General features: G+C 42.3%; 1 protein-coding gene across 2 annotated transcripts in view; it reads left to right on the top strand.

Annotated features, from left to right (window-relative positions):
• Positions 1-27567, top strand: part of OPLAH (5-oxoprolinase, ATP-hydrolysing) — a 48238-nt gene that overhangs the window by 14676 nt on the left and 5995 nt on the right. For both annotated transcript variants that reach the window (XM_066578721.1, XM_066578722.1), the window contains 17 exons: positions 1387-1525; positions 2069-2136; positions 2304-2569; positions 3423-3535; positions 3613-3783; positions 4880-5017; positions 5408-5546; positions 5922-6034; positions 8124-8275; positions 8364-8524; positions 11934-12035; positions 13535-13709; positions 15623-15807; positions 20847-20993; positions 22556-22690; positions 22974-23123; positions 24110-24267. In XM_066578721.1, the coding sequence (XP_066434818.1) occupies positions 1387-1525; positions 2069-2136; positions 2304-2569; positions 3423-3535; positions 3613-3783; positions 4880-5017; positions 5408-5546; positions 5922-6034; positions 8124-8275; positions 8364-8524; positions 11934-12035; positions 13535-13709; positions 15623-15807; positions 20847-20993; positions 22556-22690; positions 22974-23123; positions 24110-24267 (2512 nt within the window). The remainder of the gene's footprint in view (positions 1-1386; positions 1526-2068; positions 2137-2303; positions 2570-3422; positions 3536-3612; positions 3784-4879; positions 5018-5407; positions 5547-5921; positions 6035-8123; positions 8276-8363; positions 8525-11933; positions 12036-13534; positions 13710-15622; positions 15808-20846; positions 20994-22555; positions 22691-22973; positions 23124-24109; positions 24268-27567) is intronic.

The raw sequence follows: 27567 nt of genomic DNA, 5'->3' as shown, positions 1-27567 counted from the left end.
GGTACCCATAAAGGGCCACATCCTCAGATTTCCCCATAGTGTCAATTGCAGATGCCCAAATAATGTGTAGTGTCATTGCCTCTCCCCCCTTCCCAAACAACAATGTGCAACTTCACTGACCCCCACCCCCTTCCTTTCCCAAAATGCAGCCTCCCTGCCCCTTTTCACCCCACCCCTTCCCAACAACAAGTGGTCTCATTTCCAAAACCGGAGGTAATTGATTTCTTTTAACAAAAGACAATTAGTTACCTCCAAACACAACATCTGTCATGGCCACTTACTGGGGTCGGTCCAAGGAATAGGAACACACGGCCTCTCTCACCGCTCTGTGTAAGGACTGAGTCTTGTAGGCGGTGCTTCCCGCAGCTGTCCTCCACTGTCATTGGAGGACAGCAGGCATCTTCTGCTTCTACTGGACCAAAGCCAGCCATGGGCGAAACTTCCACCCGTCCTGATCTACTATCAGTGGTGAGCTGGAGAAGAGAGGAAGTCTCAATGGCGGCTGATTTATTCCAAGCCTGAGAGCCACGACCCTCCTGTTGGGAATCACTGGGTTACTACTTACCAGAAGTGCTCCAAGGAAGGTGAACTAGCAACAGGGGGATGGGCGCCAAAGCCCATTCATGTGTGGGGGGTGAAGGATGCACATCTAGTCAGATCTCACAGAAGGTGGCCTAGGTGGATGGCCAGTTGCATCACTTACCTACGAAAGAGATGGCACCAGGATGCATTATGGGAAGAAGACAAGCCGGTAGAGGCAGTGGGATGAGCAATGATTTAGGTACTTGGGTACATTGACATTGTGTGGATGTGACATGTACCACTTGCCTAACATTGTACAGACAAGTCCCACCTTTACAGCAGCAGAATTCCCTAGTGGCTATACAGGGTAATGCACCTGGCCGCACTGCAGAAACTGATTCAGCCCCCAAATTCCTAAATCTTAACCCGATTGAGCATCTGTGTGATGTGCAGTGAAAACAAGTTTGATCTATGGAGGTCACACCGAGAAACTTCCAGGATCTGCTTCCAGATACCACGGGACACCTCCAGAGGTCTTTTGGGCTGGGTGGGGGAGAAATGGACCTATACAGTATTGAGCATGGTTTTTTTATATTTATGGCTGACTGGTGGAAATGAATGATATAAGGTATGATGACAAGTCCACTTTTTTGTATAAAGTTTAGGTTTTGGGATTTTTGGTGCTGGACTAATACTGATTTATGTTAATAGTGTCCATCTAATGCAGCCTGGGGACCCCACATGGTTGTAAAGAGTGGAGATGGCGACGGGTCCTTATGATGTTAATGTGCTCTAATAGGGCACACAGAGAATGGGTATATAGATTAGTACATGACCGTGCCGCTTCTTCTCTCTCTCGGACAGGGACCTCCACAGATGTCAGCCGCTACGCAGGGGAGTATGAACACGTGTTTGAAGCCACCACAGCTGGAATCAGTATTCAAGCCCCACAGCTGGATGTGAACACGGTGGCGGCTGGCGGGGGCTCCATGCTTTTCTTTAGGTAGGTGGCTGGGGATGGTTGTACTTGACTGATGACCGATACTATCAGTAAGGACCTTTTATACAACCCATAAATCGTTCTGACTCCTGCATCTAGCGGCAATCGACACGATTATCGCTCGGTGTACATGCTGCTCCGACTGAGCGACCAACGAGAATTCATTTGTTTCTGGTTCGTCATCCTGTTTCTGGGAGCTGTTCACTTATGCACAACTGCCTGTTCATTGTGAATGGAGGCGGGCGGCTGGAACGACCCGCAGTCGGCTCCACCTCCATTTACTGAGCGATGATCATTCCTGTGTAAAAGTACATGAGTGATTATCACTCAGATGACCTACAGGCACCTGCTCCCGTCAGGCCATCCCGTGTAAAAGGGTCCCATGTCTGTATATAGTGGTTGCTGCTGAGATAAAGTGCAGCCAAGTAGCAGCAAGCTTCTTTTTTTTTTTTTTTTTTGTAAATTGGCGCGCTTTGCAAAAACTTGTTTTGCAAATATCCCTTCCGTAATGTACAAATCATTACAATAAAAAATCTGTCTTTGCAGGTCAGGATTGTTTGTAGTTGGACCGGAGTCTGCAGGAGCCCACCCTGGACCCACCTGTTACCGGAAAGGTAATGTGCATTAATATGGTGTTAACAGACAGGCTGCATATGAAACAACCTAAAGGCGTTGTACAGGATGAGGAAAACATGGCTACTTTCTTCCAGAATTGGGACCACTCGAGACCTTGCACTTCCCCCTCCTGAACGATTAGATTAACACATTCATTCTCCTCTAGGGGGACCACTGACTGTGACGGACGCCAATCTCTGTCTAGGACGTCTCCTTCCAGATTACTTTCCTCGCATCTTTGGTCCGTCTGAGGACCAGCCTCTCTCAAAGGAAGACACAATACGCATGTTTAAGGAACTCACTTTGGAAATTAACCAATTCCAGCAAGGTCGACCAGGGGGCGGAGCTTCACTCAGTGTTGAGGGAGTGGCTATGGGTTTCATCCGAGTGGCCAATGAAGCCATGTGTCGTCCAATCAGATCACTCACTCAGGTGATGACCGACAGGAAAGTAATACTCAACTTGATCAACTCATCTTTTTACATTATGAAAATGAGTTTGTTTGATTGAATATAAGAAACAGCAGAGACATTTCATAAATACATTACATCCTGTATTATACCCCAGAGCTGCACTCACTATTCTGCTGATGGGGTCACTGTGTACATACATTACTTATCCTGCACAGATCCTGAGTTACATCCTGTATTATACTCCAGAGCTGCACTCACTATTCTGCTGGTGGAGTCACTGTGTACATACATTACTTATCCTGTACTGATCCTGAGTTACATCCTGTATTATACTCCAGAGCTGCACTCACTATTCTGCTGGTGGAGTCACTGTGTACATACATTACTTATCCTGTACTGCTCCTGAGTTACATCCTGTCTTATGCTCCAGAGCTGCACTCACTATTCTGCTGGTGGAGTCACTGTGTACATACATTACTTATCCTGTACTGATCCTGAGTTACATCCTGTATTATCCTCCAGAGCTGCACTCACTATTCTGCTGGTGGGGTCACTGTGTACATACATTATTTATCCTGTACTGATCTTGAGTTACATCTTGTATTATACCCCAGAGCTGCACTCACTATTCTGCTGGTGGAGTCACTGTGTACATACATTACTTATCGTGTACTGATCCTGAGCTACATCCTTTATTATACTTCAGAGCTGCACTCGCTATTCTGCTGGTGGAGTCACCATTTACATTATGTAAGTAATAGAATGTATGTACAGAGTGACTCCACCCGTTATATAATGGGGTTCTGCTGGGTATCTTGTGTTTGATAACATTTTGGGGGCTTTATAATATCTATGCTTCTCTGTGTCTGCAGGCTAAAGGTCACGACACGTCTCGTCACGTGTTGGCATGTTTTGGGGGTGCAGGCGGACAGCATGCCTGTGCTATTGCTCGTTCTCTTGGTATGAGGACTGTGTTCATCCACAAGTAAGTTTCCTTCATCCGTCCTGCTCTAGGATCTGTGTGTTATTTAGCAGTGAGCTGTACACATTGTTTGCCCCTAGATATGGCGGGGTCCTCTCCGCGTTCGGGATGGCGCTGGCGGATGTGGTACACGAGGCTCAGGAGCCATGTTCTATGGTGTACAGTAAGGATTCCTTCCCGCACCTGGAGGAGAGAATAGCATCCTTGGAGATGCAGTGCATCGAAGCCCTTCAGCGGCAAGGATTTCACCGGTAGGAGATTGGCGCCATACGATAAATCTGCCGTGGTACAGAATGTGGTGTTTGTTGCAGCTTGTTTATTTTTTAAACATTAGATGCATCCAAGTTTTCATGAGAGAAATAAAAGTATTTCAGACTTCATTGGATTTCCAGGGTTGTCTTATACCTCATTGGAGCCACTGCAGCTGATTTTGACATGGCGGCCGCGGTCACATAGTCATGTGCTATTCATGGCGACATTTCATGTGACTTCAATACATTTAATCGGCAAGACCTCCAATCTTGATTATAAAAGGGGAAGTAGTGAGCACGGATCCCTCTCTATTACCTCCATATGCTTTGATGGGACAGTCTATTTAATGCGGTCTTCCCTATTGGTCTAGGGCAATAGAGGAATTAATTTAATTGTCGATGATTGTCTAGATTAGTGTTCAGAAAAGTGTCGGCTTCCCTGGTGGCCTTGAGTAGTTCTATTGCTAATCCCTACTTCTCAGGTGGTCTAGGGTAATGGAAGACTTAATTTCATTATCACTGGTAGTCTAGGTGAGTAGAGCAGAAAGTGCATGTTTAGTAGTTCAGTTGTTAATGCTCACTTTCCAGGTGGTCTAGGGCAATGGAGGAGTCAGCTTCAACACTCCTCATGGTGTAAACTGGTGGAGAGATTAGTGCCTACATTCCTGGTGGTCTGGAGGAGGTGATGTCACTAACCTTGCTGGTCTAGGTTAGTGGAAATGCTTAAGTGCTTTCTTCCCTAGTGGTTTAGAGCAGCTGATCAGTTTAAGGTCACTGTGGTGGTCTATTCTAGGTCAATGGAGGGGTTAGTGTCTGTAACCTTGGTGATCCAGAGCAGTGAAGCAGCTCGTGTCACTATTCTGATTCTGCTATAATCTGGGCCATCACAACACTAGTTATTGTTTGATCTATTCCTGACAGCGCTCCATCCAGACATAGAGGCAGAAGAGAAGAACAATGGCGCTTTAGATTGTTGGCTCTGTAGACTAATCTTGTATTAGAACAAGCCAGTCCTATGTAGGACCTATAAAAGTTGGAACCGGTAACAGGAGGGCAACGAGACCCCAGAAATGAATATTTGTATTATTTTATACAGGTCTCAGATCGACACGGAGCCCTTCCTACATCTCCGTTATGAGCGAACGGACTGCGCGTTAATGTGTTCTGCAAGGGGATACCCAGGGAACCCCAACTCTTGCCGTGTGGGGGACTTCAAGGAGGCCTTCACTGCCAGGTAACATCTGGAAGCACATTTATTAAACTCACAGCTTCTCTGCTCTATATGGAATTGACAAATTTCTATTGGAGGTACTTTATTGGTCTTGTACTTCTCCGTAGCAAGAGAATATCCTCCAGTCACATCCAAAGCTGTACTTAGTCTCATGTGTTAAACATCAGCGCTGTGCCGGTGGTGACGGCAGTGGAGCATGCATTGTTACAGAACCGCCATGTATGGAGCAGGTATAGCTCCCCATCCCGCTCCATACAAACCCCGCCCAGGATGTAACTGTACGCCCTGAAGAACGAAGGGGCGAGTAGTACAGAACTAATTAAAGTATCAGTTTACCCCCAAGTGATGTATCTAATTCAGAGGTGTCTTGATGCTGAGTGTGACTCTCACCAGGTATATGAAGGAGTTTGGATTTACTATCCCATCCCGGAATATTGTAGTGGATGACCTTCGCGTACGAGGAACGGGCAGCACTGGCATCCGGTTTGAGGCTTGTATTAGGCCCGGTGGACGTCCGGCTCGCGTGGAGACTGTAAGTGAATACCACAGGTGCGTGTACTTGTTTGTGCATCCAGATGCCCCCCCCCCCCCTTCTGTGCCAATGCAATGTATGGTATATTGCTACAGAGGATGATGGGCACCACTAATGGTTCCGCCGCAAATATTGCCCACTGGACGCATGCTACAAACACGCCCTACCTGCTGGACTCCTTCCCGATTCGACCTCTGCATACGTGCTGCACATACGCCATGCTTACACCGCACTCACGTTACTAGACTCTTGCCTCGCTCGCCCCGTAGACTTACAGATGGACACATGCCACACCTACAGAACCTCTCAACCCCAATATGCCACTGCAACAGCTCATAGATCACATTTGACTTTTTAATCTCCTCTCCCTTGAAGGTCACTAAATGCTACTTTGAAGAAGGCTTCATGGACACCAACGTGTACCTCTTGGGGGACTTGTCTTGTGACCACAGCATCAATGGCCCGGCCATCATCATCGATAAGAACAGGTGCGGGCGGTCCAGAATTCAGCAGTGATGAGTATATACTGTATAATCGATTGTGCTGTTCTTCCCATTGCTTATAACAGAGTATGGAGAATACAAAAATAGCCTAATGGGCATCCCTGTGACTTCAGGCAAAATATTGGTACAAAAACTGGCACAACTGATAGGTGGTATAAAGTTAGACAGAAGGATCTACAGATGCGCCAGATTTATCATCCAGCATGAGTCACTGTGATGAATCTGGTGCATTTTAAGATAATGAACCAGAAAACTGTAAATGTGGTGCACATCATGCAAGGCAATGTGTTTTAGACCCTTTTACATACTTTTTTAGTGGTTTCTGTAAAGAGGGTGTGGCTTTGTGGGAGGGTCATGGCCTAAGGGTAACAACATGCCCCAAATTTTTGGTCCAAAAACAAGTGCAAACTAAACCAGCTAATAGGTGGAATAAACTCAGACGACTAGACTAGCAAAAGATGCACCAGATTTATCATCCAGCTGGGCCACTGTGATAAACTGGCGCGCTTTTAGACCATCTAGTCTGAGTTTGCACTGAATCATAGAATGGTGGAGTTGTTGGAAGGGTCATCGGATCCAACCCCCTGCTCAGTGCAGGATCAGTAAATTATCGCAGACAGATATTTGTCCAGCCTCTGTTTGAACACTTCCATTGAAGGAGAACTCACCACCTTCTTTGGTAACCTGTTCCACTCATTGATCCCCTCACTGTCTAATATTTAATCTGTGTCTCCTCCCTTTCAGTTTCATCCCATTGCTTCTAGTCTTTCCTTGTGCAGATGAGAATAAGGCTGATCTTTCTGCACTGTGACAGCCCTTCAGATATTTGTAGACAGCTATTAGGCCTCCTCTCAGCCTTCTCTTCTGCAAGCTAAACATTCCCAGATCCTTTAACCGCTCCTCATAGGACATGATTTGCAGACCGCTCACCATCTTGGTAACTCTTCTCTGAACTCGCTCCAGTTGGTCGATATCTTTTTTTAAAGTGGGGTGCCCAGAACTGGACGCAGTATTCCAGATAAGGTCTGACTAAGGAAGAGTAGAGGGGGATAATGACCTCACGTGATCTAGACTCTATGCTTCTCTTAATACATCCCAGAATTGTGTTTGCCTTTTTGGCTGCTGCATCACATTGTTGACACATGTTCAGTCTATGATCTATTAGTATACCCAAGTCTTTTTCACATGTGCTGCTGCTTAGCCCAATTCCTCCCATTCTGTATGTGCTTTTTCATTTTTCTTGCCTGGATGTAGGACTCTGCATTTCTCCTTGTTAAATACCATTCTGTTAGTCGTCGCTCACTGTTCAAGCTTTTTGAATACTCTCTCTCTCTCTTCCCTAGTGTTAGCTATCCTTCCTAGCTAGTAATCTCAGTACAAGTCACAGAGCATCTCTAGAAGAGCTTCCCATACAAGTTAATGGATCCCCTCCTGACCATTGTGCGAATGGCCCATTAAGCTGCTGTTAAATGCATCTCAGGCAAGATAGCCGCCCTTATAGTCATGTAAAGACAACAGAAAATTAAAACTGATTAGAAAAATGTGATATGTTCCTCTATCTGGTTTTAATTAATAAACAAAATGTTGATATTGTCACTAAAATGCAGGTATTTGGGATGACGGTCATTTTTGCAGTAGAGTTTAATTAAACATTTTGCAGTGTTTCTCTTCTGCAGTTTCTACATATCACTGTATCTAGACACTGCAGACTCAATAAGAGACCTGGGGCTGGATTGACAGCTTGGTTCCCCTCTGCTTTATCTTCTCAGCAGTTGATGTATGACCGCAAGAAAGTTTATCCTTAGTTGTGGCCATAAATTAGCTTATAAGAATGTGCCGGAGAGGAAAGAAAAGGACTGAAAACTAAGCGTCACTCCCAGTTTTACTTCTGGATCTCCTTAGAGACTTAGACTGCAGCAACTATATACAGTGATAAGTACAAGCTGCAGAGGACAAACGGTGTAATCAAACGCTACTGCAGAATGCTTATTAGCCCAAAATACATACATTTAAGTGAAAAAAAAATGTGACCACCAAGTTGTCCATAGTCTTAAACATATATTTGTATCTTCAGCACTGTGCTGGTGGAGCCAGACTGCACAGCCTCTATCACAGAGTATGGCGACATCCAAATCTCCGTGGGGAGTGGAAAACAGAAGTCCATTGGGCCTGAGCTTGACACCATCCAGTTGTCCATCTTTTCCCACCGCTTCATGAGCATTGCCGGTCAGATTCTTACATTCTCTTATGTGATTATGATACCTGCATTCTTCCTAAAGCTATTGACACCTCTCCTCCTCCTTCTCCTGTACAGAACAAATGGGTCGTATTCTTCAAAGAACGGCCATCTCCACCAACATCAAGGAACGTCTGGACTTCTCCTGTGCTCTCTTTGGTCCTGATGGGGGTCTGGTGTCCAATGCCCCCCATATTCCAGTGCACTTGGGAGCCATGCAGGAAACTGTCCAATTTCAGGTGAGGCCATGGTGGATGTTATCTTCTGGAGACCATATATGTAGAGCTACTTCAGTTTAGGTCCTCACTAATGACATGTCATCATCTCCATTCAACTTGTTGGCCATTGTCATCCTTCTCTTTAAACTCTTCCAAATGTAGTTGTCTTCTTCTGGAAGCTGAGTCGTCTTATACTATGTCCAGAATAAGGCTTTAGGGTGGTGATTTACTCTCTGAATAGGTTCTTCACTTCAAATATTCTTTACTTGTTTTGAAGGGTCTCTTGATGATAAATTGATTAAAATGTGTCCCCCTGCTGCGACCCCCTCCCCCCTTTCCCAATTAATCAGTTGTAATCTATGGGGAAACCTTACAGTAAGTGTTTGATTTCTCTGCAGCTCCTTCACAGGACAAATAGAAGTACTGTAGAGTATCATTCATATCAATGGGTTATCTGTGTTATATAGGACAGAACAGTCGTCCAGAGCGAGAGAGAGACTCACTTTATAACCGCTCTCTACTGTGGCTAAGAAAATAAGGAGCCCCCTCTGTTAACTCGGAATTCTCTAATGGGGTTTACATTTGCAATACAGAATTGTAGTGTATTATAGAAGTGATTAAAGGGTCCCAGGCTTTAGGGGTTACCATGAAATGCCATGCGTTTGCAACATGTAGTTGGTGCAGGGTCAGGAGTTGCACCTGCGGTTTCAGCGGTTACTGGCTGTAACTGAGAGAGACCACACTGATTCTTGCAATCATCAATGTTAATGAAAGCATGTACAGAGTTAACAGAAGTTAACTTCTAGAATATCATCAGATCTCAGCCTAACAATGGCCCCTGGGTCTGCCATAGCAAATACTGGCAAGGAATACACAATACACTGCAGTACAGAAGTATTGCAGTATATTATTTGAGCAATCATAAGATTGCAGGTTCAAGTCCCATAAAGGGACATTAAAAAAAAAAAAAAATTCAAGTTAAAAAAAAATATTCAAACTTTTTTGTGCACTTTTCCCTTTATATTAAAATTTAAAAAAAAAACATTTGGTATTGCTGCATCTGTAACAACTGCACAAATCATTGAACACACTTTTTACTACTGTTCATGTCATCCCCCAAAAATGCAATAAAAGGGATTTTAAAAAGCCATATATACCCCAAAATGGCTTGCTGTGCAACAAACAAGCCCTGACAGCTCAGTCTATGGAAAAATAAAAATGCTCTGGGTCTTTGGATGCAGCGATACCAAAAAACTAATTATTAAAAAAAAAGAACTTTTTTTAATGGTGTATAAGTTGAAAAGCCCCCCCATAAAAAATAATTTTGGTATTTTCATACTGACCTGCATAAAAAAGGTTGTCATTTACACCTCATAGTGAACACTGTAAAAATGAAAAAAAAAATGGCAAAGCCCTCCAAAAGAACGGAATAAGTTATGCAATACATTATATGTCCTCCAAATTGGTACCAATAAAAAGTACAGATCACCGTGCAAAGGGCAAACCTCATATGGCCATGATGACGAAAAAAAAAAACTATGAAAAATGGAAATGAAAATCCTAAAAAGTTTTTGCATCCTTTATGGGGTTAATGATCCATCAAATAATGAACACATTATTTATCCTACAAGAAAAAGAAATTTTGAAAATTACAGAATTTTCAGTTTTTACCCTTCATAAGATGCCATGGAATGGTGTAAAATAAAGAAAAAAGTCATCCGTCAGGGGCTCCACATACAGCGCTGGAGGGACATTCCTGGAAGAAGCCGCCTGCAGCCACGTGCCTTCCTTGTCCACGTCACCTTTCAGACTGCAGCGGTGATTCCGCCATGAACTGCTGAATGTGTCTGCTGAAGCCTGTGATCGGCTGAGTCGTCACGTGTACAAAGTTCTGACAGCGGCATTCAAAGGCTTACCAGCCATGATCAGCATTCACAGCTGTTGCTAGCGGGTGTCATCTGTAAGAAACAGCCGGCACCTGGATTATATGGAGCGGGATTCCACTCTCAATCCCCCTCCGTACAAACCCCGAACAACCAGGTCGATACTTTTTCTTCATACCTTAAAGGGGTTTTTCAGGGCTCAAATAAAAAATCCTACCAACGCGAAATGATGTGAGATTTAAAAAAAAGTTGCACCCCCTTCCGTGGCTCCCCGTCCAGTGCTTGGAACCCTGATGATCCTCGCTCTGAACAGGCCCCCATGATGCGATCGCAAGGTGGTGTTCGGTTGCCATGGTAACGTGGGGCCTTCCAAAGGCACCCAAGGCTGCCATGTCTTGGTAGAATGCCTGTCACGTGGCTTGGGAGAATGCCTATTAGATTATAATTTAATACTACGGTATAACATCACACTGAAGGAGCGATCAAGCATATGTAAAATGAGTAAATAAACTTCTATAATTAGAAAAGTAAAAGAAAAGTTAAAAAAAAAAACAAAAAACTTTTCCCATATTTATAATTAAGAAACAAAATTGGTATCACTGCATCCATAAAAGTCCAATTTATCAAAGTAGCAAATTATTTATCCTGCACGGTGAACCCCGTCAGAAAAGACAAAGAACACCAGAATTGCCCTTTTTTTGGTCATCCTGTCTCCAAGAAAAAATGTAAAAAAGCCATCAGAAAGTGGTATGTACTACAGGGCATCTCTCAAAAATCCAGCCCTCACACAGCTATGTTGACAGAAAAATTTTAAAAAGCTGTCTGTCAGAGATGGCGGCAAATTCTTTTTTATTTTATTCTAAATATATTTTATATTTTAAAAGTAGAACAGCAAAAAAAAACCCCTACATAAATGTGTTATCTTAATCGTACCGACCCATAGAACACAGTTATCATGTCGGTTTTGCTGCGGTGTGTATGCTGTAAAAACAAGATCTGACCCCCCCCCCCCCCCCCCAAAAAAAATGACGAAATTGCATTTTTTTTCCATTTCACTCCACTTAGAAATTTTAAACATTTTTCAGTACATTATAAGGTACATTATTAAATAGTACCACTGAAAAAAAAAGGGGCGGCCCTTAAGGGGTTAATCAATAAGCAGTTTGTGCCCAAAATGGTACCGAGAAAAAGAATAATCCCTCACACACGAAGCGAGAGAGCTAAAGTAGTACAACACACAACATAAAAACTCTATACAAAGTGTATTTGGTATTACTGTAAGGTTCTAGTGCCCTGTATACTGCAGGAGGGGCGGCATGAACAATCCTCAAAAGCAATGGGTCACTTACTGCCCCCCTAAAATGATGCCATTATAAGGTATCCGGATAGAACACCCCTACAGCCGTGGATGGGAAATAAGGCTCTGCATCTCTGAACAGTTGTTTTTGTCTTCACTCCACCCTCTCTTAGACCGCCCTGCGTGTGACGATTCCAGAGGTTTGTACAGTTTGTCTAATTCATTATCTACTTTTTTGTTTTGGTTTTAGATTAAAAACCTGCAAGATGATCTGAAAGAAGGTGATGTAATTCTGAGCAACCACCCAAGTGCGGGGGGCAGTCACCTGCCAGATCTCACCGTTATCACCCCGGTACATCTCCACATAATCTATAGTATATGTGTTATATGGTATTGTCCATGCAGGGCCAGCCGCAGGATAGATGGTGTCCTGGGGAAAAAAGGTGTGCCGCTATTCCTCTCACCGCACAGCTGCTGTAAGAAAATATATGAAACCTGGGCAACAAAAGAGTTTATATACTAGACCCCAGGTATCATCGCTCCCTTCTCTTCCCCGTCCAGGTATTATCGCTCCCTTCTCTTTCCCTTCAGGTATCATCGCTCCCTTCTCTTCCCCGTCCAGGTATCATCGCTCCCTTCTTTTCCCCCTCCAGGTATCTTCGCTCCCTTCTCTTCCCCCTCCAGGTATCATCGCTCTCTTCTCTTCCCCCTCCAGGTATCTTCGCTCCCTTCTCTTCCCCCTCCAGGTATCATCGCTCTCTTCTCTTCCCCCTCCAGGTATCATCGCTCCTCTGATTGGCCATAGTGCTCAGCCACTCAGAGGCAGCGCTTTCGGAAGGCGGGGAATTTTCAATCCCGGCCACCAGAATACAGAAGAAGGCTGGGGCCAGGGAGAAAAGTCAGACAGTTAGCTAGGGATGATTTTTGTGGTAGGGCTTATATTTCAAGCTTACCCCCGAAAATTATCGCTACGGGGTTGCCTTAATCCTATTGCTTTCAATGGGGCGGCAGCAGCGCCAGCCCCATTGAAAGCAATTGGATAGCATCGGGTCCTCTGCCACAGCTGTGGCAGGGAATTGTTTCAAGCCCACGGGGAGTCCCATCATCACTGAACACTGCGACAGTGCTGTTCAGTGATGAGGGGACCTTCGTGGAGCAGCTGCTCCAGTAATAGGACAAAGTCCATTCACACGTTTATAACCCTCTTAGAGCTTCGTCGATGGAAAAATAAAAATTCTCTGGCTCTTGGAATGCGGCGACACAAAAGCAGATCTTTAAAAAAAAAACAACTGTTTTTCTATACAAAAATAGCAAAACGATGTAAAAAAAAAAGTGTAAACTTGGTATCGCCGGAATTCTGCTGACCCGGAGTATAATACCAGCACATTATTTATTTTGGAGACTGAACGCCTTAAAAATGAAATCCAAAAAATAAATGACAGAATTTCTTTTTTTCCCCCAATTACCCTAAAAAAGAATTAATAAAAGTTAGTGCCTATTCAGACAGGCGTATATCGGTTGGGTTTTCACGCCCGGCCGACATACGCTGCCCCACTCTGCAAGGGGAGGAGGCGAGACAGGAGCAGTGCACTGAGCTCCCGCCCCTCACCACTGTTTAAAATGGGAGAGGGCGGGACTTGGCTCCGCTCCTCCCATTGCACACAGTGGAGAGCAGGAGGGAGCTCAGTGCACTGCTCCTGTCCCGCCTCCTCCCCTTGCAGAGTGGGGCAGTGTATATCGGCTGGGCGTGCAAACCCAACCGTATGCCCATCTGAATAAGCCCTCATGCAGGACATTATGTGTACCCTTATTGCGGTTGTATTTGTATTCTTGTAACTCTCTGTCCTGCAGGTGTTCCGGGTAGAGGCTCCACGCCCTGTTTTCTTTGTGGCATCCCGGGGGCACCATGCGGACATTGGAGGCGTCACCCCCGGCTCCATGCCACCACATTCCAAGTCCTTGAAAGAAGAGGGAGCAGTATTTACCTCTTTCAAACTTGTGAAGGAAGGAACATTCCAAGAAGAAGGTGAGAAAATGTGAAATACTTGCCGGCTAGAAAGTGTGCAAAACCTACTGTACCTTTATGATTCAAGCTTAGCATCAAGGCCTCACACTTGTAGCTGTATGGCACCACCATCCTGCCGCGCTCCCAGCCGCAGTTTGTTCCCCTCCTGCAGCTGGCGCAGTCCGGAAACTCTTGTCCAGGATGGAGAGCATGTATTCCACCCATGCTGCTAGAAATACTCTTTTATATCTATATGTCAGCTATTTTCATGACTTCTTTCACATATACGCTCACTGCCTTACAATCTGTATTATACTCCAGAGCTAAACTCTCTATTCTGCTGGTTGATATTAGAAGCAGTCAATAAGCATTTGGACAGACACATCGCCAACAGCTTTACTGAGCGCTAATAATACTGAGCAGCAGGCTCCATGCAGAACTAAACAAGCGGAGAATGGTGGGAAATATCATGTCAGGTACTCTGGAATATTAAAGATGCTGTAACTCAGGATCAGTACAGGATAAGTAATGTATGTACACAGTGACTCCACCAGCAGAATAGTGAGTGCAGCTCTGGAGTATAATACAGGATGTAACTCAGGACCAGTACAGGATAAGTAATGTATGTACACAGTGACTCCACCAGCAGAATAGTGAGTGCAGCTCTAAGGTATAATACAGGATGTAACTCAGGATCAGTACAGGATAAGTAATGTATGTACACAGTGACTCCACCAGTAGAATAGTGAGTGCAGCTCTGGAGTATAATACAGGATGTAACTCAGGATCAGTACAGGATAAGTAATGCATGTTCACAGTGACTCCACCAGCAGAATAGTGAGTGCAGCTCTAAGGTATAATACAGGATGTAACTCGGCATCAGTACACGATAAGTAATGTATGTACACAGTGACTCCATCAGCAGAATAGTGAGTGCAGCTCTGGAGTATAATGCAGGATGTAACTCAGGATCAGTACAGGATAAGTAATGTATGTACACAGTGACTCCACCAGCAGAATAGTGAGTGCAGCTCTAAGGTATAATACAGGATGTAACTCGGCATCAGTACACGATAAGTAATGTATGTACACAGTGACTCCATCAGCAGAATAGTGAGTGCAGCTCTGGAGTATAATACAGGATGTAACTCAGGACCAGTACAGAATAAGTAATGTATGTACACAGTGACTCCATCAGCAGAATAGTGAGTGCAGCTCTGGAGTATAATACAGGATGTAACTCAGGACCAGTACAGGATAAGTAATGTATGTACACAGTGACTCCACCAGCAGAATAGTGAGTGCAGCTCTAAGGTATAATACAGGATGTAACTCAGGATAAGTAATGTATGTACACAGTGACTCCACAAGCAGAATAGTGAGTGCAGCTCTAAGGTATAATACATGATGTAACTCAGGATCAGTACAGGATCAGTAATGTATGTACACAGTGACTCCACCAGCAGAATAGTGAGTGCAGCTCTGGAGTATAATACAGGATGTAACTCAGGATCAGTACAGGATCAGTAATGTATGTACACAGTGACTCCACCAGCAGAATAGTGAGTGTAGCTCTGGAGTATAATATAGGATGTAATGTAGGATCAGTACAGGATAAAAAATGTATGTATACAGTGACTCCACCAGCAGAATAGTGAGTGTAGCTCTGGAGTATAATATAGGATGTAATGTAGGATCAGTACAGGATAAAAAATGTATGTATACAGTGACTCCACCAGCAGAATAGTGAGTGCAGTACTGGAGTAGAATACTGGATGTATCGCATCAGTAATGGAAGTAGTATAGCTATATTTTCTAAAGATCAGTTAGTTATTAATGGTGATGTTTGTTTAGGGTTTATTTGTCAGTTATTCCATATTAATTTAGTACCATTTAAAGCATTTCCTCTTTCTTACACTAATGTGTTCTGACAGCGGTCACTGAAGCTCTGATGGCTCCAGGACTAATACCTGGCAGCAGTGGGACCCGTAATCTTCATGACAATTTATCAGACTTGCGAGCACAGGTGGCCGCCAATCAAAAGGGCATCCAATTGGTAAATGAGTTAATTGACATCTATGGGCTGGAGGTGGTGCAGGCATACATGGCACATATCCAGGTCAGTACCGAAGTCTTACGTGTACAAAAATATAATTACTTTAATACTGCCCCCTATTTACAAGAATATAACTATTACAATACCGCCCCCTATGTACACGAATATATCTACTATAATACTGCCCCATATGTACAAAAATATAACCACTACAATACTGCCTCTTATGTACAAGAATATAACTACTATAATACTGCCCCCTAAGTACAAGAATATAACTACTATAATACTGCCCCCTAAGTACAAGAATATAACTACTATAATACTGCTCCTATGTACAAGAATATAACTACTGGGTCATTCCACATCAATTGGACCAATTTTCAAAATCGTCCCCACTCGACCGTCTCCGATTTTGCTGAAAATTTACTCAGATATATGTATATGTTTGAAACGAGGTTCTGTGAAGTTTTAGCTCCAGATCTTAAATACCTGTGGCACTGTCGCCTTTACACTGGAGGTCCCACTGAGCTCGCGGCTTCAGCTACAAGGATTTTGCAAACTTTGGCACATAGGCATTATAGAAATATACTGGCTATGATGCTGAAATTGGACATACTAGCTCAACTTTTGCTGGTGAACACAAAAAAATTAGTACCGGCTATCACAAAAGAATATATCGGCCACAATTTTGTGTCAAAGTAGCTTGAAAATCACGCCGCATGACATTTACACCAAACTTTGGCCAAGTATAGCTCAAGACCAAAAACGACTTGTAACCGGTGCTTTGCTCTGTACACCAAACAGCTACATGGCTTTGCACTGCTGCAATATCACGGTCAAAGCATATGTATTTGTGAAGATATTCACACCCACATATGATGAAAAATGTTAAATGATCAAATCTGACCTATTTTTAAGGTCAAATATCTAAAAAAGGGTACCCCTCAAATCTATTTATTTTGATATCAGTCGAAAGAGCAAATTTTTCTCTACAAGGATCATCATTTTATTTTTTGGAGTCTTTCAGTTTAAGAAAAGAAAAATGCCACTGAACATGGCGTTTTTAAACATACGCAATGAATGATAAATGCACTATTCAAACCCTTGCGTTGGTCCATGGTGGTTATACCACTACCAATTCCCTAAGAATTGGTATTATAATCCTATTAAGAATTGTAATAATGCCAAATCTTTTGAGAATTGGCAGCCCCATCGCCTAGGGGCCACGCCCGATAGCCGTGCAAGGCCAGCCACGGGCGGTCTCTTTATCACAGGTTCCGAAGCCTGAGGGTGGGTGTCTTAGCCTAGGATCCCAAGCCTAATATTGGGTCTCTTTTGTTGGTTCCCAAGCCATAATGTTCAGTCTAAGTGGTCTGGAACTGTTGCTGAATTTGCAACATAATTGGCTCCAAGAAGCTGTATTGTCGTCCCATTGCTGTTGCAGCTGGTGCTGGCAGTATTGCAATGATTGACTGCTCAGGAATCCAGCAGGTATCATTTCTCACAGGCCAGTGAAAGAAGCTAGCTGGTCCATGAGGATGCATGAAATTTATTAATGCATCATGGTCGTCGACTGAAATTTCAGATTTGGCATTATTACAATTCTTAATAGGATTATAATACCAATTCTTAGGGAATTGGTAGTGGTATAACCACCATGGACCAACGCAAGGGTTTGAATAGTGCATTTATCATTCATTGCGTATGTTTAAAAACGCCATGTTCAGTGGCATTTTTCTTTTCTTAAACTGAAAGACTCCAAAAAATAAAATGATGATCCTTGTAGAGAAAAATTTGCTCTTTCGACTGATATCAAAATAAATAGATTTGAGGGGTACCCTTTTTTAGATATTTGACCTTAAAAATAGGTCAGATTTGATCATTTAACATTTTTCATCATATGTGGGTGTGAATATCTTCACAAATACATATGCTTTGACCGTGATATTGCAGCAGTGCAAAGCCATATAGCTGTTTGGTGTACTGGTCAAAGCACAAATTACCAATGGTTTTTGGTTTTGAGATATATTTAACCAAAGTATGGCTTAAGTTTGCAAAATCCTCGTAGCTGAAGCCGCGCGCTCATTGGGACCTCCAGTGAAAGGGCAACAGTGTCCCAGGTATTTGATATCTGGCCCTAGAACTTTACAGAACCTCGTTTCAAACATACATGTACATCCTTATAAATTTTCAGCAAAATCGGAGATGGCCGAGTGGGGACCACTGGTCCACTTGGCATGGAATGACCCTACTATAATACTGCCCCTATGTACAAGAATATAACTACTATAATACTGCCTCCTATGTACAAGAATATAACTACTATAATACTGCCCCTATGTACAAGAATATAACTACTATAACACTGCCCCCTATGTACAAGAATATAACAACTATAATACTGCCTCCTATGTACAAGAATATAACTACTATAATAGTGCCTCCTATGTACAAGTATATAACTACTATAATACTGCCCCCTATGTACAAGAATATAACTACTATACTACTGCCTCCTATGTACAAGAATATAACTACTATAATACTGCCTCCTATGTACAAGAATATAACTACTATAATACTGCCTCCTATGTACAAGAATATAACTACTATAATACTGCCTCCTATGTACAAAATAATAACTACTATACTGCCCCTATGTACAATAATATAACTACTATAATACTGCCTCCTATGTACAAGAATATAACTACTATAATACTGCTCTTATGTACAAGAATATAACTACTATAATACTGCCCCCTAGGTACAAGAATATAACTACTATAATACTGATCCTTTGTACTAGAATATAACTACTATAATACTGCCCCCTATGTACAAGAATATAACTACTATAATACTGCCCCCTATGTACAAGAATATAACTACTATAATACTGCTCCTATGTACAAGAATATAACTAATATAATACTGCCCCCTATGTACAAGCATATAACTACTATAATACTGCCTCCTATGTACTAGAATATAACTACTATAATACTACCCTCTATGTACAAGAATATAACTACTATAATACTGCTCTTATGTACAAGAATATAACTACTATAATACTGCCCCTATGTACAAGAATATAACTACTATAATACTGCCCCTATTTACAAGAATATAACTACTATAATACTGCTCTTATGTACAAGAATATAACTACTATAATACTGCCCCTATGTACAAGAATACAACTACTATAATACTGCCTCCTATGTACAAGAATATAACTACTATAATACTGCCCCCTATGTACAAGAATATAACTACTATAATACTGCCCCCTATGTATAACAATATAACTACTATAATACTGCCCCCTATGTACAAGAATATAACTACTATAATACTGCTCCTATGTACAAGAATATAACTACTATAATACTGCTCCTATGTACAAGAATATAACTACTATAATACTGCCTCCTATGTACAAGAATATAACTACTATAATACTGCCCCCTAGGTACAAGAATATAACTACTATAATACTGCTCCTATGTACAAGAATATAACTACTATAATACTGCTCCTATGTACAAGAATATAACTACTATAATACTGCTCCTATGTACAAGAATATAACTACTATAATACTGCTCCTATGTACAAGAATATAACTACTATAATACTGTCCCTATGTACAAGAATATAACTACTATAATACTGCTCTTATGTACAAGAATATAACTACTATAATACTGCCCCCTAGGTACAAGAATATAACTACTATAATACTGATCCTGTGTACAAGAATATAACTACTATAATACTGCTCCCTATGTACAAGAATATAACTACTATAATACTGCCTCCTATGTACAAGAATATAACTACTATAATACTGCCCTCTATGTACAAGAATATAACTACTATAATACTGCCCTCTATGTACAAGAATATAACTACTATAATACTGCCCCCTATGTACAAGAATTTAACTACTATAATACTGCCTCCTATGTACAAGAATATAACTACTATAATACTGCCCTCTATGTACAAGAATATAACTACTATAATACTGCCCTCTATGTACAAGAATATAACTACTATAATACTGCCCCCTATGTACAAGAATATAACTACTATAATACTGCCTCCTATGTACAAGAATATAACTACTATAATACTGCCCTCTATGTACAAGAATATAACTACTATAATACTGCCCTCTATGTACAAGAATATAACTACTATAATACTGCCCCTATGTACAAGAATTTAACTACTATAATACTGCCTCCTATGTACAAGAATATAACTACTATAATACTGCCCTCTATGTACAAGAATATAACTACTATAATACTGCCCTCTATGTACAAGAATATAACTACTATAATACTGCCCCCTATGTACAAGAATATAACTACTATAATACTGCCTCCTATGTACAAGAATATAACTACTATAATACTGCCCTCTATGTACAAGAATATAACTACTATAATACTGCCCTCTATGTACAAGAATATAACTACTATAATACTGCCCTCTATGTACAAGAATATAACTACTATAATACTGCCCCCTATGTACAAGAATATAACTACTATAATACTGCCTCCTATGTACAAGAATATAACTACTATAATACTGCCTCCTATGTACAAGAATATAACTACTATAATACTGCCCTCTATGTACAAGAATATAACTACTATAATACTGCCCTCTATGTACAAGAATATAACTACTATAATACTGCCTCCTATGTACAAGAATATAACTACTATAATACTGCCCTCTATGTACAAGAATATAACTACTATAATACTGCCACCTATGTACAAGAATATAACTACTATAATACTGCCTCCTATGTACAAGAATATAACTACTATAATACTGCCCTCTATGTACAAGAATATAACTACTATAATACTGCCTCCTATGTACAAGAATATAACTACTATAATACTGCCTGCTATGTACAAGAATATAACTACTATAAAATTTATTCCATGTTCAGTTTTTGAAAAGGATATGTAGCCTAAAAGCCAGAAAATTTGAAGTTTGGCATCATGATTCTGGTATCCAGAGTATTATAAATCGTCCCCCTTGTTGTGTGTCTTTCCACGCAGGCTAATGCGGAGGTGGCGGTGAGAGACATGTTGCGGGACTTTGCTGAGCGGTGGGATCTACAGACTGGCGCACTGGAGGTGGAGTCCGTGGATTATATGGATGACGGGACTCCTATCAAGCTTAAGGTGAAGATCAACAAGGAAGAGGTAATACAGACTCTAATGTGCTGTAATTTGCTTTTTTTTGTTAATACTTTTGTCACTATGGGTCTCATTTACATTTCCTTGTGTAGTATTCACTATTAATACTGATCTAATGTCAGTGAGGCAGGGGGAAAATGTGATTGTTCCCAGCAAGAGAAACCACGTGATCTTGTAGATATACCTTTTAATGGCTAACACAAATACATGATGTTACAGCGAGCTTTAGAACCTCTCGGGTTCTTCTTCAGGCTGATAAAATGGAATAGATCTGAAGGCAGGGGAGGCACAGGGTATGTCTTCTTTTCTATTTTAGCTGTTTAATAATTATTTTTTTTTTTACTAAGAGAGCCTCCGTAATATTTGTTCAATTTGATATATTTCTAATAATTTAAACAAAGAAAAAAATACAGCGTTTTAGTGTTTTGTTTTTTTTTGTTTTTTTTATTCCCATTTAAATTGAATAGGACTCAGCCTGCAGTACCACTCCAGGCCACTGCACAACGCAAAGAGCTGTCTGCTACCAGCAGCAAAACTGCTCTGTACATTAGAACAGAGGCTCTGGTGATCAGCTGATTGGCAAGGGGGGTCTCAAGTAGCAGATCCCAGCTGATTAGCTATTGATGATCTATTCTGATGATAGGGCTTCAATCTTTCCTGACCCATGACGTTCATGTATGTCATGGGAGGGAAGCAAGTAGTGTGAAATGCTGTATGTTTATGGCATCTAGATGGCATATTCTCAGGAGCTGAGCCCGCATTGTGACTGACAGCAAGGGTCACACTACAACAGCCAGGATAGGAGATAACTAGAGATGAGCGAGCGTACTCGCTAAAGCAAACTACTCGAGCGAATAGTGCCTTATGCGAGTACCTGCCCGCTCGTCCCAAAAGAATTCGGGTGCCGGCGGAGGAGAGCGGGGAGGAATGGGAGGGAGACCTCTCTCTCACTCGCTCCCCCCCCCCCCCCCCCCCCGGTCACTCTTGCAACTCACCGCTCTCCCCTGTCGACACCCGAATCTTTAGAGACAAGCGGGCAGGTACTCGCATAAGGCACTACTCACTCGAGTAGCTTGCCTTAGCGAGTACGCTCGCTCATCTCTAGAGATTACCCCTTTCATGCTGTAAGTTGATTTTAACTGCTAGGATTGAAGTTAACAGAAAGTGGGATGTGATATATACAGTGGACTCGGGGTCTGCCATGGCTTGTAATGTGAAAGTTAAGAGATAATACACTGCAGTGCTTCTGTACTGCAGTGTATTATCTGGGAGATTAGAAGATCGCAGGTTCAGGGATGAGAAAAAGGTATAAAAATGGTTATAATTTTTTTTAACTCCTTTTTTGAACAGATTTCCAATTTTTTAATGTACTGAATCTGCTTTTAACACATCTGAACGCTATTGTACAATTCAGGCTGCGCTCAAGTCTGTCGGTCTCCAGAAATCACCTATGTAATAATAAATTGTAATTCCTGTGTGCACCTGTAGGGTGCAGATGTTTTGGAATTTTTGTAAGAAGTCGGAAATTGTACGGATGACAATATGAACCGCTCTCCATTGTGTCGCAGGGCAGCGCTGTGTTTGATTTTACGGACTCCGGATTTGAAGTCTATGGGAATTGTAATGCCCCTCGAGCCATCACCCTCTCTGCCCTCATTTACTGTCTTCGCTGTATGGTGGGCCAAGATATTCCCCTTAATCAGGTCTGTTGGCAAATCTCTCCACATGTAACAGTAACTTATTCTGATTATTAAAGAGGTTGTACTAAATTAGGAAAACATGGCTGCTTTCTTCGAGAAACAGCGACACACTGGTCCATAGGCTATCTCTGGTATTGCAACTATGCTTCATGAAGTAAATGTAACTGAGCTGTAGTACTACATACAACCTGTGGCTAGGTGTGGCACTGTTTGTGCAGTAAAGTAACATTATTTTTCTAGTTCTATTAAACCCCTTTTATGTTTTGCCTTTTGTTTATTTTTTCAGGGCTGCCTGGTGCCCATCCGGGTCATCATCCCTAAAGGATCTATTCTGGACCCCTCTTCTGATGCGGCGGTTGTGGGAGGCAATGTGCTGACATCACAGAGGATTGTTGATGTCATCTTTAAGGCCTTTCAAGTTTGTGCAGCTTCTCAGGTGAGACTTCTGATGACGCATCAACTGTTAGGTGTCACAGTGTATGAAGATCCGGCACCGCAGCCCATTGAGTCGTGTGAGGACTCTAAGGGTACGTTCACACGAGGGGGTCAGACTCCTTTTCATCGAGGGCCACATCAGCCTTACAGCTGCCTTCAGAGGCACGGTTGTACGTGTATAGTAAGGGCTTGTTCACACGGGCGTATTTGTGCAGCATAATATACAGTGAGTGGAACCCAACGGGTTTGTTCATATGAGCGTATTTTGTCATGCAATGTGCGATTCCGTGAGAAATAGGAGGCGTGACCTATTTTAGTGTGTATTACGCACCACAATGGGCCACTGAAGTTAATGGGCAAGCGCAAATACACAGGAAACCTGCGTATTTCTACACCATTAAAACGGGCCTGTCTGTATTCTTTTTTTGAATGTGCAGTGTATTTGCGCACATAAAAGCATGCCGGTGCGGCTGAAAAACGTGAATGTAAGCAGTTTTTGGTAGCAAAAATACACAAAAAAAGTGAGAAAAATGCGCAAAGACAACTCACAGAAAGGAAGCCAGATACAAGATATGTACTGCTGGGAGGGCTTAATCGCCATATACCCCGGTAGCATACAGCAAGCCAGACTGCAATATAGTGGAGCAGAAGTGTTCATGTGCCGACTAATGAGCAGCCACTCAACTCAACTTAACGCAAGGTGGGGGAGGGGTGACTGTTGACAAATCTAATCTGCTCAATATGAACTGATACCAAGGATGACCGCTATAAGTTTGTCTATACGGTGACATCATTGTCGGCACATCTATATGGTGACATCATTGTCGGCATGTCTATACGGTGACATCATTGTCGGCATGTCTATACGGTGACATCATTGTCGGCACATCTATATGGTGACATCATTGTCGGCACGTCTATACGGTGACATCATTGTCGGCATGTCTTTTCGGTGACATCATTGTCATGGTTTTTAATTCTCTCCAGGGTTGTATGAACAACATCACATTTGGTAACCAGAATGTCGGCTACTATGAGACGGTGGCTGGTGGTGCCGGGGCTGGTCCACACTGGGATGGGAGAAGTGGCATTCATAGTCACATGACCAACACCCGCATTACGGACCCGGAGATTCTGGAGAAGCGGTATGTGGAATAACACGGGAGTGTAGGACAGACCAAAAAGAAGGTTCCAGAGACCGAAATACAAATTATACCGTACTGATATGGGAATAATGAGGAAATGGAGGATGTGTGGAAATCGGGAGCACAGGGTTTAAAGGGTGGGGAAGGACTTGTTATTTGTATAGCACCAATTTATTCCACAGCGCTTTCAGGTAATTTTGTTTATTACCCCATCACCAAGCTGAGTAATCATTTTACCGACCTCAGAAAGATGGAAGACTGAGTCAACCTTGAGCCGGCTACCTGACCCATGCGGCGATTGAACCTGAAACCCTCAGGTTATGAGTGTGCACTTAGGTCTGCATTCTGCTGCCTTAACACTTCGCAAGGGTATCTTGGGTATTTACTATCAATGACCTATACTCACAATAAGGTCATCAATAGTTGATCATTAGAGGGGAAGGGGTCTGCCACTTGGGGTCCCTGTCAATTAGCTGAACCTCTGGCCCGCTGTCAGTGGTGTAGTGGTCCTGTGCTCAGGGCAATTAGTGTAATAAAAGTCATAACTTCCATTGATCAACCTTAACCCCTTAGTGACGAAGCCTGTTTGCGCCTTAGTGACGGAGCCAAATTTTGGAAATCTGACATGCGTCGTTCAACGTAGCATAACTCCATAAAGGCTTTACATATCCAAGTGATTCTGACATTGTTTTTTCGCCACATGTTGTACTTCATTTAGGTTGTAAAAAGAGACCGATATAATTTGTGTATATTTATTAAAAGTACCAATATTGGAAAAATTTTGAAAAAATTGTCATTTTTTCACATTTTCAACCGTAATAGCTCAAATATGTCCAAACATACTGTACAAATTTTTGATAAGATATATATTTCCATCTGTTTACTTTATTCTGAATGCACACTTGAAAAACTTTTGTGTTTTTTTTAACCATTTAGAGGACATACAAATTTAACATTACTTTTCAGCATTTTGAGGAACACTTTGCTTTCCTGCACCAAACCAAGTTTGCAAAGGCTCATAAGTGTCAGAATAATAGATACCCCCTCAAATGACCCCATTTTAAAAACTACACCCCTTAATGTATTCACTGAGGGGTGTCATGAGTATTTTGACCCCACCAGTTTTTTTCAGGAATTAATTCAATTTAGAGGAGAAAAAATAAAATTTCATATTTTTGCAAATATGTCATTTTAAAGACATATTTTTTTCCTATAGAGCCCATGAAAATGAGGATTTACACACCAAAATGGATACCCCCGTTTCTCCCGTGTTCAGAAACATACCCATTGTGGCCCTAATCTTATGTCTGGATGCACAACGGGACCCAAAATGAAAGGAGTAGTCGGTGTCTTTCAGAACATAAATTTTGCTTGAAGGCGTTTTAGGCCCCATAGCACTTTTGTAGAGCTCTTGAGCGGCCAAAACCAAAGAGAACCCCCACCAGTGACCCCATTTTGAAAACTAGACCCCTTAACGAATTTATCTAGGGGTGTACTGCCCATTTTGACCCCACAGTTTTTGAATGAATTCAAGCAAAAGCAAAAGGAAAAAATTGTGATTTTCGTTTTTTTGTCAATTCTGTCATTTTAAAAACAGCTTTTTTTGTACAGCACACACATGAATGAAGACTTGCACCCCAAAATAGATACCCCAGTTTGTCCCGTGTTCAGAAACATACCTATTGTGGCCCTAATATTTTCTCTGGATGCACAACGGGGCCCAAAATGAAAGGAGTAATCGGTGGCTTTCAGAACAGAAATTTAGCATGAAGGTGATTTAGGCCCCATTGCCTACTTGTAGAGCCTTTGAGCGGCCAAAACGACAGAGAGCCCCCACAAATGACCCCATTTTGAAAACTAGACCCCCTAACGAATTTATCTAGGGGTGTACTGTGTATTTTTACACTACAATTTTTGAATAAATCTAAGCAAAGCAGTAGGAGAAAAATTACAATTTTCATTATTTCGGCAGTTGTATCAATTTAAAAACAGTTTTTTTTGTACAGCACACATAGGAATGAAGACTTTCACCCCAAAATGGATACCCCCGTTTGTCCCGTGTTCAGAACCATACCCCTTGTAACCCTAATCTACTTAAAGGACACATGGCTAGGCCTATAATGGATGGAGCACCCGTTGGATTTCAGGGTACAACGGTATAAATTCCAGGCCCCATTGCCCACTTATAGAGCCATTGAGCGTCCAAAACGATAAAACCTCCCCACAAATGACCCCATTTTAAAAACTAGACCCCTTAATGAATTCATCTAGGGGTGTATTGCGTATTTTGACCCCACAGTATTTGAATAAATCTAAGCAAAGCGGAAGGAAAAAATTACGATTTTCATTTTTCTGGCAATTTTGTCAATTTAAAAACAGGTTTTTTTGTACAGTGTACATAGGAATGAAGACTTTCACCCCAAAATGGATACCCCCGTTTGTCCCGTGTTCAGAAACATACCCATTGTGGCCCTAATCTACTTACAGGAAACATGGCAAGGCCTATAATGGAGGGAACACCCGTTGGATTGCAGGGCACAACTGAATACATTCCAGGCCCCATTGCCCACTTGTACGGAATAAAAATTGACACCTTAAAAAAATATCCCCCCCCACACACACACACACACCCCTACCGCTCCGCCCTTTTCGGCGTTACCCAAATGTTAGATAAAAGTAATAATGTGAACTGTGTAATATTTCCAAAGACAAGGGTAATTACGGAGGCTGGTTGGGATGGGTACATGGGGCAATAAAACCCGGTATCCTCCCTCCTCTCATGCTTTTTAGGGGTATTTTGTGACCTCAGTAGCGGGTATGGGGTGTAAAAAGTAGCGTTTCGTGAGTCTCCGTAAGCTTAATGAGATGCGGCGGTCTCACACAGAAGGCGCTCAACAAGCTGCTCCTGGAACTGCAGGAAGGTGAGCGTTCCCGGGGCTTCTTGTAAATTGCGTATTACAGGTAGCGGTCTGAATAACGCCGGGCTCACATGGCTGTAGGTGGAATCTGCTTGCGGAGGCCCGCAGAGGATCCCAGCTGTGAGCCCGGCTGTGACCCTGCGTACGGCCGCGTAATGTACTGCGCATAACTGCCTACTCACACAGGCGGTCATACGCAGTATATATATATTTTTTTGTTTGTATTTTCCGCACCGTCGCTTAGCGATGACGCGGGTATCTGCAGCCCGTATACAAGGTAGTTGCGTATGGGCAGCGGGTATATCCGTGACCATGGAGCACAATGGCCTCTATGTTGTGGATATCCGCGGTAAAATAGAACCTGCTGCGTTCTCTTTTCTGC

Source organism: Eleutherodactylus coqui, chromosome 9, assembly GCF_035609145.1.
Source record: "Eleutherodactylus coqui strain aEleCoq1 chromosome 9, aEleCoq1.hap1, whole genome shotgun sequence".
Lineage (NCBI taxonomy): Eukaryota > Metazoa > Chordata > Amphibia > Anura > Eleutherodactylidae > Eleutherodactylus > Eleutherodactylus coqui.
The sequence above is the reverse complement of the archived record's forward strand: the minus strand, read 5'-3'. Positions and strand labels throughout refer to the sequence as shown.